The 18381-nt window shown below is 50.3% G+C and overlaps 1 protein-coding gene across 1 annotated transcript; it reads left to right on the top strand.

The window, feature by feature from the left end:
* Positions 1-2680: 2680 nt before the first annotated feature.
* On the top strand, positions 2681-17407 carry LOC132567441 (tRNA modification GTPase GTPBP3, mitochondrial-like; the record flags this gene model as incomplete). The annotated part of the gene is given in 11 exon segments (XM_060233116.1): positions 2681-2918; positions 4634-4720; positions 7784-7986; positions 10301-10373; positions 10683-10777; positions 10780-10828; positions 14576-14650; positions 14653-14740; positions 16476-16482; positions 17119-17283; positions 17285-17407. Coding segments are annotated over 11 exon segments (1203 nt in total), but the record flags the coding sequence as incomplete, so codon positions are not given.
* Positions 17408-18381: the final 974 nt, after the last annotated feature.

The raw sequence follows: 18381 nt of genomic DNA, 5'->3' as shown, positions 1-18381 counted from the left end.
TTGTGAGCCGCTCTGAGACTCTTTGGAGTGAAGGGCGGGATATAAATCCAATATCTTCTTCATCTTCTTCTTAAATAAGTATACACATGGCCTGGCCCAGCAAGGTCTCATTTATGTCAGATCCGGCCCTCATAACAAATGACTTTGACACCCCTGGCTTATACCATCTATCTGTCCTCCCCTACAGTTACTTGCTAATTTACCATCTTGACTCTTACATTTCGGGCCGATATCGATATCTATGTTTTAATCTGCAAAATGTGCTTGTACCGCCAGTGTTGTACTTTATTTTTTATTTGTGCTTGTTTGGATTTTATTATTATTGTTGGGTTTTAACTGTCATTTATTATGTCTGTAATCCACCCTCAGCCCATTATGGGAAAGGGTGGAATATAAATTTGCTAAATAAGTAAATAATAAATAGATTTTGCCAGCATTTGCTTAACCAGGCCACCAGTGATATCATAAATGATATCATAATGACCCTCTGTAAATCGATGGTGCGGTCTCATTTGGAGTACTGTGTGCAATTCTGGTCACCGCACCTCAAAGAGGATATTATAGCATTGGAAAAAGTGCAGAAAAGGGCAACTAGAATGATTCAAGGGTTGGAACACTTTCCCTATGAAGAAAGGTTGAAACGCTTGGGGCTCTTTAGCTTGGAGAAACGTCGACTGCAGGGTGACATGATAGAGGTTTACAAGATAATGCATGGGATGGAGAAAGTAGAGGAAGAAGTCCTTTTCTCCCTTTCTCACAATACAAGAACTCGTGGGCTTTCAATGAAATTGCTGAGCAGTCGGGTTAAAACGGATAAAAGGAAGTACTTCTTCCCCCAAAGGGTGATTAACATGTGGAATTCACTGCCACAGGAGGTGGTAGCGGCTACAAGCATAGACATCTTCATGAGGGGATTGGATAAAAATATGGAGCAGAGGTCCATCAGTGGCTATTAGCCGCAGTGTGTATATATATATATATATATATATATATGTGTGTGTGTGTGTGTGTATCTATGTATGTATATGTGTGTGTGTGTGTGTATATATATATATATATATATATATATATATATATATACACACACACACACACATATTGGCCACTGTGTCACACAGAGTGTTGGACTGGATGGGCCATTGACCTTATCCAACATGGCTTCTCTAATGTTCTTAATGAAGGAGAAAATTACACATAATTTAGAACGGGGACATACTTCACATTAAAGGTCAACTATTTTAGCTAAGCGGTCCTCTTTTCTGGATTATTTTTCTTGTGGGAATTTGGGTTCAACTGCACGTTATATACTGGTCTGGCATGAATTTTGTTTTACATTTGATTTTGCACTGTTGGTACTCGTGGTTCATTTGGATGTTTACTGGTGGCTAGCTGACTTTGTTGGATCATACTTTTGATTATGATGTTGACTATGATCCAGAATGTTGATCCGTTTATTTATTTATTTATTTTTTTGCCATAATAGTTTTTATTTTCTTTGTATCAATGTCAATGGCATTAATACACCCACTTCATCAACTTACTGTCACATAATATATACACGTTATTTACATAAGTAGGATGTTGATCCGTTTATTGAAATAAACTTGTTCTTTTTAATTAAAAAAAAAAGATTAAAAAATAAATAGATGTTCTGCTCTATGGCACTGTCTCACGCTCCCCGAGTGTTTGTCAAGCCTTTTGGAGGCCTGGAGAGTTCGGGGCAGTGTCCCAGGGTATCCCCTTGGGCTCCCTCTCCCCTTCTTGTGCCCGTTGGAGAGCCAGTTTGGTGTAGTGGTTAAGTGTGCGGACTCTTATCTGGGATAACTGGGTTTGATTCCCCACTCCTCCACTTGCACCTGCTGGCATGGCCTTGGGTCAGCCATAGCTCTGGCAGAGGTTGTCCTTGAAAGGGCAGCTGCTGTGAGAGCCCTCTCCAGCCCCGCCCACCTCACAGGGTGTCTGTTGTGGGGGAGGAAGGTAAAGGAGATTGTGAGCCGCTCTGAGACTCTTTGGAGTGGAGGGCGGGATATAAATCCAATATCTTCATCTACCTCACAGGGTGTCTGTTGTGGGGGGGGGGAAGGTAAAGGAGATTGTGAACTGCTTTGAGACTCTTCGGAGTGGAGGGCGGGATATAAATCCAATATCTTCATCTACCTCACAGGGTGTCTGTTGTGGGGGAGGAAGGGAAAGGAGATTGTGAGCTGCTCTGAGACTCTTTGGAGTGGAGGGCGGGATATAAATCCAATATCATTTACCTCACAGGGTGTCTGTTGTGGGGGAGGAAGGGAAAGGAGATTGTGAGCTGCTCTGAGACTCTTCGGAGTGGAGGGCGAAATATAAATCCAATATCTTCATCTACCTCACAGGGTGTCTGTTGTGGGGGAGGAAGGGAAAGGAGATTGTGAGCCGCTCTGAGACTCTTCGGAGTGGAGGGCGGGATATAAATCCAATATCTTCATCTACCTCACAGGGTGTCTGTTGTGGGGGAGGAAGGTAAAGGAGATTGTGAGCCGCTCTGAGACTCTTCGGAGTGGAGGGCGGGATATAAATCCAATATCTTCATCTACCTCACAGGGTGTCTGTTGTGGGGGGGGGAAGGTAAAGGAGATTGTGAACTGCTCTGAGACTCTTCGGAGTGGAGGGCGGGATATAAATCCAATATCTTCATCTTCTTCTTCTTCGTTGCAGGTGGTACAGCCAGGCTGCCGAGAGGGACACCATCTTCGCCTTGTCTTCCGGCCGAGGGAAATGTGGCGTGGCCGTGATCCGAACCAGTGGCCCGTCCAGTGGCCTGGCCTTGCTCCGCATGACGGGGGCAAAGAAGCTGCCGCTCTCGCGATCGGCCGCCTTGCGCTGGATCCGCGACCCGGAGTCTTCGGAAAGGCTGGACCGGGGCCTCGTTCTGTGGTTCCCAGGTTAGAAAAGAAAAACCGAAAGCTTGGCGCTGTTGAGGCTGTTCTCAGTGGTCAGGCTGCGACAGCCTTTTGAGGAGGGTCTGAAGCTCATCTGCTCGGCATGCAGAAAGTCCCAGATTCAATCCGTCCCGTATATGCCCTGGAGGTCACTTCGTTCGGCCTCCCAAGATAGGCTGGCTGTCCTTGGTCCAAGAGATGCCCGTCTTGCCTCTACCAGCGCCAGGTCTTTCTCAGTCCTGGCCCCAACCTGGTGGAATCAGCTCCCTATAGAGATCCAGGCCCTGCCTGGTTTGTTAGCCTTTCGTAGGGCCTGTAAAACGGAGCTGTTCCGCCAGGTCTTCGGGTGAGGTGGCGGGCATCTACCCATTAGATCGCAGAGACCCTCCGGGGCTGCCCGAGGATGCCTGGCCTTTGTCTCCCGACAGCTGTTTACTTCCCCATCGGGCAAGCTGCTCAGCGCCTGCAGGTTATTTCTGGTCCAAATGTTTAGATTGGGCGCTTCGCTTTGCTGTGCTCATGGGTTGGATCACACTTAGGGGAGGGACGGTGGCTCAGTGGTAGAGCATCTGCTTGGTAAAGCAGAAGGTCCCAGGTTCAATCCCCGGCATCTCCAAAAAAGGGTCCAGGCAAATAGGTGTGGAAAACCTCAGCTTGAGACCCTGGAGAGCCGCTGCCAGTCTGAGAAGACAATACTGACTTTGGTGGACCAAGGGTCTGATTCAGTAGAAGGCAGCTTCATATGTTCATATGTTCATAGATCGGTTGGCCTCCCCTATTGCACTGATTTGCTGCACTGTCCTTCTGCACCATCTCATCGTATTGTCCTGCCGGGCTAATTTGTTCCGTTGAATACTGTAATTTTGCTTTTGTTATTATATGCTTTTATTGTGATTTTATTATTTATGTTGTGCTTCGCTCTGAGCCCCTATGGGGAAATGGGCGGCATATAAATAAACTAATAATAGTAATAATAATAATAATAATTATCCTCAGCATCACCCGTTGAAAGGACCATCTGAGACCATGGAGAGCCACTGCCGGTCTGAATAGTCAGAACTGCTGTTGATGGAATCCAGGGTCTGACTGGATTGCCAGTTGGATTGCCAGAGAGCCAGTTTGGTGTAGTGGTTAAGTGTGCGGACTCTTATCTGGGAGAACCGGGTTTGATTCCCCACTCCTCCACTTGCTCCTGCTGGAATGGCCTTGGGTCAGCCATAGCTCTGGCAGAGGTTGTCCTTGAAAGGGCAGCTGCTGTGAGAGCCCTCTCCAGCCCCACCCACCTCACAGGGTGTCTGTTGTGGGGGAGGAAGGTAAAGGAGATTGTGAGCCGCTCTGAGACTCTGTCCTTGAAAGGGCAGCTGCTGTGAGAGCCCTCTCAGCCCCACCCACCTCACAGGGTGTCTGTTGTGGGGGAGGAAGGGAAAGGAGATTGTGAGCCGCTCTGAGACTCTTCGGAGTGGAGGGCGGGATATAAATCCAATATCTTCATCTACCTCACAGGGTGTCTGTTGTGGGGGAGGAAGGGAAAGGAGATTGTAAGCCGCTCTGAGACTCTTCGGAGTGGAGGGCGGGATATAAATCCAATATCATCTTCTTCATAGTCAGTACTGCTGTTGATGGAATCCCGGGTCTGACTCAGTAGAACTTTGTGGGTCCTTCTCCTTCTGCCTCTGGCCTAGGGATGGAATTCCCAGACTTGTCATCTTCCTTTTCAGGGCCTCGCAGTTTCACAGGGGAAGATGTTGCTGAATTCCACGTCCATGGTGGGCCAGCGGTGGTGAGCGGAGTCTTGACAGCTTTGGGTAGGTCTTCTTTTCAATGTTGGACAATCTTTTTTAGAAAAGCTTAAGCCCAGGGGCACCTTGAAGACCAACCACGTTTTATTCTGGGGATAAGCTTTTGCATGCAAGCAACCATCCAGTAGTGCTGTATGGCTGTGAGAGTTGGACAATAAGGAAGGCCGAGCACAGAAGAATAGATGCTTTCGAGCTGTGGTGCTGGAGGAGAATCTTGAGAGTCCCTTGGACTGCAAGAAGATCCAATCAGTCAGTCCTAAGGGAAATCAACCCAGACTGTTCCCTGGAAGGTCAGATGCTGAAGCTGAAGCTCAAATCCTTTGGCCACCAAATGAGAAGGGAGCACTCACTGGAGAAGACGCTGATGCTGGGAAAGACAGAAGGCCAAAGAAGAAGGGGATGGCAAAAGATGTGATATGTTCTGAATAAAAGTTTGTTGGTCTTAAAGGTGCTATCAAACTCCTGCTTTGTTCTACTACTTCAGACCAGCTATGGCAAACCTAGGCAGGATACTAAAAAGTAGAGACATCACCCTGCCAACAAAAGTCCGTATAGTCAAAGCGATGGTATTCCCAGTAGTAACGTATGGCTGTGAGAGCTGGACCATAAGGAAGGCCGAGCGCAGAAGAATAGATGCTTTTGAGCTGTGGTGCTGGAGAAGAACCTTGAGAGTCCCTTGGACTGCAAGAAGATCCAATCCGTCAGTCCTAAGGGAAATCAACCCAGACTGTTCCCTGGAAGGTCAGATGCTGAAGCTGAAGCACAAAGACTTTGGCCACCCAATGAGAAGGGAGCACTCCCTGGAGAAGACCCTGATGCTGGGAAAGTAGAAGGCAAAAGAAGAAGGGGCGGCAAAAGAGGAGATGGCTGGACAGCGTTACTGATATAACAAACACGAATTTGAGCAGACTTCGGAGGATGGTGGAAAACAGGAGGGCCTGGCGTGACTCGGTCCAGGGGGCTGCAAAGAGTCAGACTCGACTGTGTGACTGAACAACAACAAGCACCCAAAGGCTTCTATCTAGAATGAAACTTGGATGGCCTTAAAGGTGCCCCCAGTCTCCACTTTGCTGTGCTACTTCAGATCGACACTTAGAAAGAAACACGCTCTGTTTACAGAATTGTAGCCGTGTGTAATGTAAACTTCATTCACCAAAACACCTTGAGCAGACAATACACTAATGCAGTTACAAACCCATCCTGCGCTGAATGTGGCTACTGTCCAGAATTCATAACAGTTTATGACGAGTCCGACGAAAAAGCAGAACTGGTCCAATTTCGTTTGGGATGCACTATCCTTCCTAAAGGGACCGTCTTGTCGTATATATTGGAACGGTAGACTTGAAGTGCCAAAATTTCCTGGCTTCCTAGAATCCTAGAATCATAGAGTTGGAGGAGACCTCCAGGGTCATCTAGTCCAACCCTCTGCACGATGCAGGAAACTCACAAACCCCTCCCCCTAAATCCGCAGGATCTTTATTGCTGTCAGATGGCCAGCTAGCCTCTGTTGAAAAACCTCCAAGGAAGGAGAGCCCACCTCCTCCCGAGGAAACCTGTTAGAATCATAGAAGAGTTGGAAGGGACCTCTAGGGTCATCTAGTCCAACCCCCTGCACGATGCAGGAAACTCACAAACCCCTCCCCCTAAATCCGCAGGATCTTCCATTGCTGTCAGGTGGCCAGCTAGCCTCTGTTGAAAAACCTCCAAGGAAGGAGAGCCCACCTCCTTCCGAGGAAACCCGTTAGAATCATAGAAGAGTTGGAAGGGACCTCTTGGGTCATCAACCCCCTGCACAATGCAGGATACTCACAAATCCCTCCCCCTAAATCCACAGGATCTTTATTGCTGTCAGATGGCCAGCTAGCCTCTGTTTAAAAATCTCCAAGGAAGGAGAGCCCACCTCATCCCAAGGAGGAAGCCTGTTCTACTGAGGAATCGCTCTAAACTCACAAACACCTCCCCCTAAATTCACAGGATCTTCATTGCTGTCATATGGCCATCTAGCCTCTTTCTAAAAACCTCCAAGGAAGGAGAGTCCAACACCTCCTGAGGAAGCCTGTTACACTGAGGAACTGCTCTAACGGTCAGGAAGTTCTTCCTAATGTTGAGCCGGAAGCTCTTTAGATTTAATTTCAACCCACTAGTTCTCGTCCTACCTTCTGGGGCCACAGAAAACAATTCCACCCCATCTATAGGACAGCCCTTCAAGTCCTTGAAGATGGTGATCCTATCACCTCTCAGCCGCCTCCTCTCCAGGCTAAACATGCCCAGCTCCTTCAACTTTTCCTCATAGGACTCAGTCTCCAGACCCCTCACCATCTTCGTCGCTCTTCTCTGGACCTCCTTAAGATCTTATTTATTTTTTAAAATTTTTATTCATGGAACACCTCTGCCAATTTATAATCATCAGCATTCAGGGAACGCAAACAACAGAGTGCTGATGGACATAAATTGGTAGAGGAGTTCCATGAATAAAAATAAAAAATAAATAAGAACTTAAGGAAGCCAGGACATTTTGGCACTTCAAGTCTACTGTTCCAATGTATATGACAAGACCGTCTCTGGAGAACCAGTTTGGTGTAGTGGTTAAGTGTGCGGACTCTTATCTGGGAGAACTGGGTTTGATTCCCCATTCCTCCACTTGCACCTGCTGGAATGGCCTTGGGTCAGCCATAGCTCTGGCAGAGCTGTCCTTGAAAGGGCAGTTGCTGGGAGAGCCCTCCCAGGCCCACCCACCTCACAGGGTGTCTATTGTGGGGGAGGAAGGGAAAGGAGATTGTAGGCCACTCTGAGACTCTGTCCTTGAAAGGGCAGCTTCTGGGAGAGCTCTCTCAGCCCTACCCACCTCACAGGGTGTCTGTTGTGGGGGAGGAAGGGAAAGGAGATTGTAGGCCGCTCTGAGACTCTGTCCTTGAAAGGGCAGCTTCTGGGAGAGCTCTCTCAGCTCTACCTGCCTCACAGGGTGTCTGTTGTGGGGAAAAGAAGGGAAAGAAGTTGTAAGCAGTCTGAGTGAAGGGCAGAGTATAAATTCAACTTTTTTTCTTCTTCCACCTCCTTTCCTCGTTTCAGGTTCCCTCCCTCACCTCCGCCTGGCAGAGCCTGGAGAGTTCACCAAACGGGCCTTCCAGAACGGGAAGCTCGACCTGACGGAGGCTGAGGGTCTGGGGGACTTGATCCATGCCGAGACAGAAGGCCAGCGCCGGCAGGCCTTGCGCCAGATGGATGGTGACCTGGGGCGGCTCTATCGGCACTGGAGTGAGACTCTGACCAAGGCAAGATAAAAGGAAGTCCTTCTTCACCCAAAGGGTGATCCTTACGTGGAATTCACTGCCACGGGAGGTGGGGGCGGCTACAAGCATAGCCAGCTTCAAGAGGGGTTTGGATAAAAATATGGAGCAGAGGTCCAGCAGTGGCTATTAGCCACAGTGTGCGTGTGTGTGGCCTGATCCAACATGGCTTCCCTTAGGTTCTTCTGTCTGAGACAGTGATGCTGTGTATGCTTGGGGGTGGGCACAGTGGGAGGGCTTATAGTGTCCTGGCCCCACTGATGAACCTCCTGATGGCACCTGGGGTTTTTGGCCACCGTGTGACACACAGTGTTGGACTGGATGGGCCATTGGCCTGATCCAACATGGCTTCTCTTATGTTCTTCTGTGACACAGAGTGTTGGACTGGAGGGGCCACTGGCCTGATCCAACATGGCTTCTCTTATGTTCTTATGTGACACAGAGTGTTGGACTGGAGGGGCCATTGGCCTGATCCAACATGGCTTCTCTTATGTTCTTATGTGACACAGAGTGTTGGACTGGAGGGGCCACTGGCCTGATCCAACAGGGCTTCTCTTATGTTCTTATGTGACACAGAGTGTTGGACTGGAGGGGCCACTGGCCTGATCCAACATGGCTTCTCTTATGTTCTTCTGTGACACAGAGTATTGGACTGGAGGGGCCACTGGCCTGATCCAACATGGCTTCTCTTATGTTCTTCTGTGACACAGAGTTGGATTGGAGGGGCCACTGGCCTGATCCAACAGGGCTTCCCTTATGTTGTTATGTCCGGGGCAGTGATGCTCTGTATTCTTGGTGCTTGGGGGGCGGCACAGTGGTAGGGCTTCTATTGTCCTGGCCCCACTGGTGGACCTCCTGATGGCATCTGGTTATTTTGGCCACTGTGTGACACAGAGTGTTGAATTGGATGGGCCATTGGCCTGATCCAACATGGTTTCCCTTAGGTTCTTCTGTCTGAGGCAGTGATGCTCTGTATTCTTTGTGCCTGGGAGGGGCAACAGTGTGAGGGCTTCTAGTCTCCTGGCCCCACTGATGAACCTCCTGATGGCGCCTGTGTTTTTTGGCCACTGTGTGACACAGAGTGTTGGACTGGAGGGGCCATTGGCCTGATCCAACATGGCTTTTCTTATGATCTTTAGGTGAGCGGGTTGCTGGCAGTGTCCCCTCCTGAGCGGAGTAGATCACATCCTGAGCAGAAGGGAACTGCTGTTCCCTTCAAATGGTCATGGGCAACGCAAGACCCCACGGGGTTCACGATGGGTGCTGAGCGGGGCTTCCTGGTTAACGAGCACACAGCTCTTAGTGGCAACACTGGTTTCAGGTGCAGAACACCCCCGGAATGCTGTGGTCCAGTCCCAACAGAACTGAAGGAGCTTGCATGAAAATGGCCATGGGGGGGGGTGACAGGGGTGATTAATAATAATGCAAAAGCAGATGTCCTGTGTTGGCAGTTCCAGGAATGCCTAAAATGCTTCCAAATAACAACCCTTTGTTGAATAGCTTTTTTGGTCCTTGAAAATGCAGAGCATATGCAGTTTGGTGTTGTGAGAGAGCCAGTTTGGTGTAGTGGTTAAGTGCACAAACTCTTATCTGGGAGAACCAGGTTTCATTCCCCACTCCTCCAATCTCCTTTCCCTTCCACCCCCACAACAGACACCCTGTGAGGCGGGTGGGGCTGAGAGAGCTGTCCCAGAAGCTGCCCTTTCAAGGACCGAGTCTTAGAGCAGCCTACAAAATCCTTTCCCTTCCTCCCCCACAACAGACATCCTGTGAGGTGGGTGGGGCTGAGAGAGCTCTCCCAGAAGCTGCCCTTTCAAGGACAGAGTCTCAGAGCAGCCTACAATCTACCTTTCCCTTTCTCTCCGACAACAGACACCCTGTGAGGCGGGTGGGGCTGAGAGGGCTCACACAGCAGCTGCTCTTTCAAGGACAGAGTCTCAGAGCAGCCTACAATCTCCTTTCCCTTCCTCCCCCACAACAGGCACCTGAGGCGTGTGGGGCTGAAAGAGTTCTCCCAGAACTCCCTTCCAAGGACAGTTCTGCGAGAGCTATGGCTGATCCAAGGCCATTCCAGCAGGTGCAAGTGGAGGAGTGGGGAATCAAACCTGGTTCTCCCAGATAAGAGTGCACGCACTTAACCACTACAGGCCCGATTACCTGTCAAACACAGGACTCCCCTTTGCTCTGTGTGTGTGTGTGTGTGTGTGTGTGTGAGAGAGAGAGAGAGAGAGATAAACAGGGTCTCTCCATCTGTCCCCCACAGCAGAACCAGCTGCATTAACCCCTTCCCTCCCTGCAGGCCCTTGCCCACGTTGAAGCCTACATTGACTTTAGCGAAGATGACAACATTGAGGAAGGGGTTCTTTCCCAAGGTGAGCTTTCCCTCTCCGTTTCTTTTTCTTTCCTCTCCGTTCCTCTCCCTCATGCATCCTGTTACCCACAGATCAGAGGACCATTCTCCTCTTCCTATTTTTTTTTCATGTCGCTTCTCTGTTGACGGAACAAAAAACAGCAATTCAGTCAACAAAAGCAAGCAGCGCAAGTACAATCTTGGCACTGCCGCCTTCTCTTTTAGAAAAGAGAAATAAGTTGCTAGCCTCATGTCTAAGGAAGACAAATCGGAGGGGGGCGAAAGAGGAGAGTGAAAGTTCTCCTTAGAGTTTCCCTGTCTTTTGTTGCAGTTGAAGCAACGGTGAAGACGTTGGAGGAGGAGCTGAAGGCGCACTTGCAGGATGGCCGGCGCGGGGAGAGGCTGAGGGACGGAGTCCGTGTTCGTGATCGCCGGGGCCGACCAACGCGGGGAAGAGCCGCCTTTTGAACCACCTCTGTGAGTGGGGAGCAGAGTCAAGCCTGAGGACTTTCCAAACTCGTTCGTGGTTGTCTAACGCTGCAGGTTCCCACTGTCTTCTACGCAGGGCCGGCTTGCCCACTAGGCAGACTAGGCCGTTGCCTAGGGTGCCGGGAAGGGGGGGTGCCTAATTGGGCACCCCCCTCCTGGTGCCCAAGAAAAGCAACTAGTTTGCCTGCTTGCCTGCCTTCCAGCTGTTGCCCGCCAGCCCCCGCCCTTCTCTTCCCTTCCGCCGCTCTTCCCCACCCCACACGCTGCCTTCCAAAAACACACCATAAGATAACCACCATAAGAAGCAATAAAACTTTCACGCCAAGTGTGTAAATATGCGTTTCTAGTGAAGTTAAGCAAAAAACGGTAGCGGCAAATTAGAGCAGGTGTGGATCCATGCTGTGAAGAGTAGAGCTGTGGCTCTGTGTAATGTTGGAGGAAGAGGCTGAGGAAGAACTAACCACTGAAACTGGGAGGAGTCCTTTCGAAAGCAGTTCCTTATTCACTCTGCACCATCACAAGTGGAACACCAAGAAATGAAAGACTTCACCCACGTCTTCATTAAGTCCTATTTGAAGAGGCTACCATTCTTTGTGACTCTTGAAGAAGAAGACAACGATGACGTTGGATTTATATTCCGCCCTCCACTCAGAGTCTCAGAGCAGCTCACGATCTCCTTTATCTTCCTCCCCACAACAGGCACCCTGTGAGGTGGGTGAGGCTGAGAGGGCTCTCACAGCAGTTGCCCTTTCAAGGACCACCTCTTCTAGAGCTAGGACTGACCGAAGGCCATTCCAGCAGGTGCAAGCGGAGGAGTGGGGAATCAAACCAGGTTCTCCCAGATAAGAGTCCACACAGTGAACCACTACACCAACTGGCTCTCAGAGACTTTGTGGGGGAAATCTCAAGAACGTTCAGAGTTCTGTTTTTGTTAACTTCACTGAAACGCGTATTTACCACGCTTGGCGTGAAAGTTTTATTGCTTCGGTGTGTACCTTGTTTGCTGATCTTCCCCTAGGCCAGTTCCAGTTGTATTTACTATTCAAAAAAGAGACATGCTGGATCACATGTGCCCCAGAGCTGGCACAGCATCTGGGGCTGTTTTACCTCCAGCCCCCCTGGGCATTTGTCTCAGGACCTCCGACAGATGTCCCTTGAATGTTCATTTTGCTAGCTCTGGATATCCTTGGCTAGCTGGCCGGCTCTCCTGGCTGGCCACTGGGGGGCAGCACAAGGCTGTCAATTCTTTGGTGAGGGTTTCTGGCAACCCCGGGGTGTCAAACTCATTTGTTATGAGGGGCGGATCTGACATAAAAGAACCTTATTGGGCCGGGCCATGTCGGGCTGGGCCATGTGCGTACCTATTTCAGATTAGGTCGCAGAGATACAAATTTTATAAGGGACACGGGACAAACACAAATGTATATATCTTAAGGAACTTAAAAACCCACTTAAAACATTAGCATTCATTGGTCTTAAAGATGCTTTCTTAGTATTTCTCCCGTGGGAACTGGGGAAAGGAAGCTCTGGCTCTTTCCTTCCTTCCCCAGGGGGACTGGAGGGGAGGAGCCTCAGCCAGTAGAAGGAAGAGAGGCTTGGCTCAATTGCTGTGCTTTGTCTGGCAAAGCAAGCTATTCCTCCCAAGGGAGGAGCCTCAGCCAATGGAGAAAACAGAGGCTTTGCTCTGTAGCTCCTGTGCGATTGAGCAAGCCTTGCAAAGCAAGCTGAGATGCAGAAGGAAGCAAGAGAGAGGGAGAAGGAAGCAGCATAACAGCCAGTTGCTCAGGGGCCTGATTGGAGCCCTCCAGGGGGCCTGATTGGCCCTCCGAACTGCATGTTTGACGCCCCTGGGCTAGATGGTGCAAAAGGGCAGGAGGATAAGGAGCTGCCTTCTACCTTGCCTGGTCCAACCCACTCCCCTCCCCCCCAGGCCCATCTAGCTCAGCCTTGCCTCCTTGGGCTGGTGGCTGTAGCTCTGTGGCAGAGAAACGTTTCGCAGCACGCCAAGGTTGGGTTGGCCAGGATATGGCCCTCAGGGCTCCCTCCCTTAGAATTTCCCCAGCGTCTCTCTTCTCCTTGCGGGTGGGGATAGTTAAGCCTTGTGGCTGCCTGCTGGAACAGGAAGGGATGGGATTTCAGTGCGGGGGGGCGGGGTGAGGGGGTTCATCTCTGCCCACCATGCCAGCTGTTTCTGAATTCCTTGTTCCTGGCATGGCTCGTTTATCTTGAGTTGGACATATGGACATATGAAGCTGCCTTATACTGAATCAGACCCTTGGTCCATCAAAGTCAGTCTTGTCTACTCAGACTGGCAGCGCTCTCCAGGGTCTCAAGCGGAGGTTTTTCATGCCTATTTGTCTGACCCTTTTTAGTTGGAGATGCCAGGGATTGAATGTGGGACCTTCTGCTTACCAAGCAGATGCTCTACCACTGAGCCACCATCCCTCCCCTTTCATTGGGGTAATTAATTAAGAAAATATCTGTCATTTCCCCTCCCCTGCTTCTTTCCTGAAATGAAAATGGAGTTTCCCGGCCTTCACAAATGTACTGGAGCCAACCTTGCGCTCCGGAAATTTCCTGTTTTATGTTTGCTTCAACAGACCCGGACAAGAACCTAGATGTGAAATCCCTGGGTGGTGCTGGAGGCATTTCTCTGGAAGCGAGGCTGGAAATTTTGGAGAGCGGTGAAAAAACAAAAACCTAGTTCGAAATGTTTTCTCTTTTGGAAGCAGGGAATGCTTTTAAAGACAAGGATATAGAATTACTGAGAGAGAGCAATATGAAGGTTATTTATGTAATAATCTGCAGCTTTAGAGAATAACACTTGTTCTGAAAAGTTGAAAAGGTGGTGTGGTCATCCCTCACACCATTTCCCAGGATGCTTCTGACTCTGCCATAGAATCCTAGAGTTGGAAGGGACCTCCAGGGTCATCTAGTCCAACCTCCTGCACAATGCAGGAAACTCACAAACACCTCCCCCTAAATTCACAGGATCCTCATTACTGTCAGATGGCCATCCTAGCCTCTGTTGAAAAACCTCCAAGGAAGGAGAGCCCACCACCTCCCGAGGAAGCCTATTCCACTGAGGAACTGCTCTAAGTCTGGAAGTTCTTCCTGATGTTGAGCCAGAAGTTCTTCCTGATGTTGAGCAGAAGTTCTTTTGATTTAATTTCAACCTGTTTGTCCTTGTCCTACCTTCTGGGGCCACAGAAAACAATTCCACCCCATCCTCTAGATGACAGGCCTTCAAGTCCTTGAAGATGGTGATCCTATCACCTCTCAGCCGCCTCCTCTCCAGGCTAAACATGCCAGTTCCTTCAACCTTTCCTCATAGGACTCAGTCTCCAGACCCCTCACCATCTTCGTCGCCCTCCTCTGGACCTGTTCCAGCTTGTCTAGATCCTTCTTAAAATGTGGTGCCCAAAACTTAACACAGTACTCCAGGTGAGGTCTTACCAGAGCTGAGTAAAGCGATGCCATCACATCACATGATCTGGACACTATACGTCTCTTGGGACAGCCCAAAATCGCATTGGCCTTTTTAGCGCCCGCATCGCACTGTTGGCTCACGTTCAGCGTATGATCCGCTAAGACCCCGAGATCCTTTTCGCGCACTCTACTGCCAAGACAAGTCTCCCCCATACTATAACCGTGGATTGGATTTTTCCCACCTCAATGCAAAACTTGACATTTATCCTGTTAAAATTCATCTTATTGGTTTTCCTTTCCCCCTAGGCCAGAAGCCAGCGGCCATTGTCTCCCCCGTGGCAGGGACCACTCGGGACGTGGTGGAGGCGGCACTGAACTTTGGAGGTTCCCGGTGGTTCTGAACGACACAGCAGGGCTGCGAGACGCACACGACGCCGTTGAGAAGGAGGGCGTGAGACGAGCTCGTGAGAGGTGAAGGGAATGGAGGGATACCTGGGCACCAAGCGTGCCAAACTCTCTGCACCAAGCGTTCGTTGAAAGTCAGGACTTGCAAATGTTGCAGAAGGTTCCCTTTGGGGATTCTGGCAGAGCACAGTGGGTGCAGCCAGGGGTGGAATTCTAGCAACAGCTCCTTTGCATATTAGGCCACGCCCCCCCCGATGGAGCCAATCCTCCAAGAGCTTACCAAAAAAGAGCCTTGTAAGCTCTTGGGGGATTGGCTCCATCAGGGGTGTGTGGCCTAATATGCAAAGGAGTTCCTGCTAGAATTCCACCCCTGGGCGCAGCTGCAAAATGGCAGACGCAGGAGGCCAAGCCAATCGCAGTCCTTGTGCAGTGGTTGTGCAGCTAGAACTTCCAGCGTCAGAGGTAGTCTACCTTTGCATGGCAAGTGCTGAAGAGCAGTGATGCAGGGCGGCTGCCTTCCCTGTTTGGGGCACTGCAGGGATGGGAAGCTGGGTTGGATGAGCCTTCAGGGCAGATCTCATGAGGCAGTTCTGAGGTCATAGAATCATAGAGAATCACAGAATCCTAGAGTTGGAAGGGAACTCCAGGGTCATCTAGTCCAACCCCCTGCACAATGCAGGAAACTCACAGATACCTCCCCCTAAATTCACAGGATCTTCATTGCTGTCAGATGGCCATGTAACCTCTGTTTGAAAACCTCCAAGGAAGGAGAGTCCACCACCTCCCGAAGAATCATAGAATCCTAGAGTTGAAGGGAACTCCAGGGTCATCTGGTCCAACCCCCTGCACAATGCAGGAAACTCACAAACACCTCCCCCTAAATTCACAGGATCCACATTGCTGTCAGATGGCATCTAGCCTCTGTTGGAAAACCTCCAAGGAAGAAGAATCACAGAATCCTAGAGTTGGAAGGGACCTCCAGGGTCATCTAGTCCAACCTCCTGCACAATGCAGGAAACTCACAAACACCTCCCCCTAAATTCACAGGATCTTCATTGCTGTCAGATGGCCATCTAGCCTCTGTTTCGAAACCTCCAAGGAAGGAGAGCCCACCACCTCCCAAGGAGGAACGCTGTTCCCACTGAGGAACCGCTCTAAACGGTCAGGAAGTTCTTCCTAATGTTGAGCCGGAAACTCTCTGATTTAATTTCAACCCACTGGTTCTGGTTCTACCTTCTGGGCCACAGAAAACAGTTCCACTCCATCATCTGTATCAGCAGTCCCCACCCTTTTTGGCACCAGGACCGGTTTTGTGGAAGAAGTTTTTCCATGGACCAGGTGAGGGAATACTTTCGGGATGATACAATTGTGCACTTTATTTCTATTAGTTTGGTGTGATGGTGAAGTGTGCAGACTCTTATCTGGGAGAACCAGTTTTGATTCCCCACTCCTCCACTTGCAGCTGCTGGAATGGCCTTGGGTCAGCCAGAGCTCTCTTATCTGGGAGAACTGGGTTTGATTCCCCACTCCTCCACTTGCAGCTGCTGGAAAGGCCTTGGGTCAGCCAGAGCTCTCTTATCTGGAGAAACTGGGTTTGATTCCCCACTCCTCCACTTGCAGCTGCTGGAAAGGCCTTGGCTCAGCATAACTCTCACAGAGTTGTCCTTGAAAGGGCAGCAACTGTAAAGAGCTCTCTCAGCTCCATCTGCCTCACAGGGTATCTATTGTAGGCCGCTCTGAGCCGCTGTCTTTGATAGGGCAGCTTCTGGGAGAGCTTCTCTCAGCTCCACCCACCTCACAGGGTGTCTGTTGTGAGGGAGAAAGGGAAAGGAGATTGTAGGCCGCTCTGAGACTCTGTCCTTGAAAGGGCAGCTTCTGGGAGAGCTCTTTCAGCCCCTACCCACCTCACAGGGTGTCTGTTGTGGGGAGGAAGGGAAAGGAGTTTGTAGGCCGCTCTGAGACTCTGTCCTTGAAAGGGCTGCTTCTGGGAGTGCTCTCCTCTGCCCCACCCACCTCCCAGGGTGTCTGTTTGGGGGAAGAAAGTTGAAGGAGATTGTGAGCCACTCTGAGACTCTGCAATTTGGAGCGAGGGCACAATATAAAATCAACGTCGTAGTCTTATTATTACTGCATTGTAATATATAATGAAATAATTATACAACTCACGGCCTCGTTGCTAACAGGCCACGGGACCAGGACTGGTCTACGGCCAGGGGTTGGGGACCCCTGCTCTATATGACAGCCCTTCATGGACTTGAAGATGGCGATCCTGTCACCTCTCAGCCGCCTCCTCTCCAGGTCCTTGTGCACTTTGGAAATGAGCCGTGGGCAGAACCCGGCTTCCGCTGGTCATCGAGACTCTGGCGATGGCCGGGAGTGTGTGTGTGTGTGTGTGTGGGGAGGGAAGTCTTGACTTTTCTCTCTGCTTCTCTGCAGGGTTCCAGAGTGCCGACCTGCTCCTGGTGGTGCTGGACGCGGCCGAGATGGCCCCACAGCCTGGCCGACTGGCGAACACCCTGCAGGGCATCTTGCCACCTCCCCAGCCGGACGGGGCGCAGCCAAGTCTGCTGGTGCTGAACAAGTCCGACCTGCTCGGAGGGCAGGACCAAGCCCGAGCTCCTGGGGGCTTGCAGCCGGCTGGGCTTCCCTCCCGTTTCCCTGCTGTCCTGCAAGACAGGAGAAGGACTTCCGGGTTTCCTCGACACCTTCAAGGAGCAGCTGAGCCACATGTGAGGAAGGGGCAAAAATGGGGATGGGGGTTGCTGGAGCAGCGTGCCCCCTAAGCTGCAGAGTCCGGTGAGCAAAAATTCTGCTTGGGGACCTGCTGGTCATTGTGGAGAACTCACTGAAATGTCAAAGACAGTGTGCGGTTGTAATAAAAAAAAAGGCCAACGCCATGCTGGAATTATTAGGAAGGGAATTGAAAACAACTCAGCCAGTATCATAATGCCCCCCTGTATAAATCCATGGTGCGGTCTCATTTGGAGTACTGTGTGCAGTTCTGGTCGCCGCACCTCAAAAAGGATATATAGCATTGGAGAAAGTCCAGAAAAGGGCAACTAGAATGATTCAAGGGTTGGAACAATTTCCCTATGAAGAAAGGTTAAAACGCTCTGGGGCTCTTTAGCTTGGAGAAACGTCGACTGCAGGGTGACATGGTAGAGTTTACAAGATTCTGCATGGGATGGAGAAAGGAGAGAAAGAAGTCCTTTTCTCCCTCTCTCACAATATGAGAACTCGTGGGCATTCAATGAAATTGCTGAGCAGTCGGGTTAAAACGGATAAAAGGAAGTACCATACTTCTTCCCCCAAAGGGTGATTAACATGTGGAATTCACTGCCACAGGAGGTGGTGGCGGCTACAAGCATAGCCTGCTTCAAGAGGGGATTGGATAAAAATATGGAGCAGAGGTCCATCAGTGGCTATTAGCCACTGTGTGTGTGTGTGTATTGGCCACTGTGTGACACAGAGTGTTGGACTGGGATGGGCCATTGGCCTGATCCAACATGGCTTCTCTTATGTTCTTCTGTCTAGGACAGTGATGCTCTGTATTCTTGGTGCTTGGGGGAGGACACAGTGAGAGGGCTTCTAGTGTCCTGGCCAGTGATGGACCTCCTGATGGCACCTGGGTTCTTTTTGGCCACTGTGTGACACAGAGTGTTTGACTGGATGGGCCACTGGCCTGATCCAGCATGGCTTTCTCTTAT

The sequence above is a fragment of the Heteronotia binoei genome, chromosome 2 (genome assembly GCF_032191835.1).
Source record: "Heteronotia binoei isolate CCM8104 ecotype False Entrance Well chromosome 2, APGP_CSIRO_Hbin_v1, whole genome shotgun sequence".
Taxonomy (NCBI): domain Eukaryota; kingdom Metazoa; phylum Chordata; class Lepidosauria; order Squamata; family Gekkonidae; genus Heteronotia; species Heteronotia binoei.
Note: the sequence above shows the minus strand (reverse complement) of the source record. Positions and strands in the feature narration are given on the sequence as shown.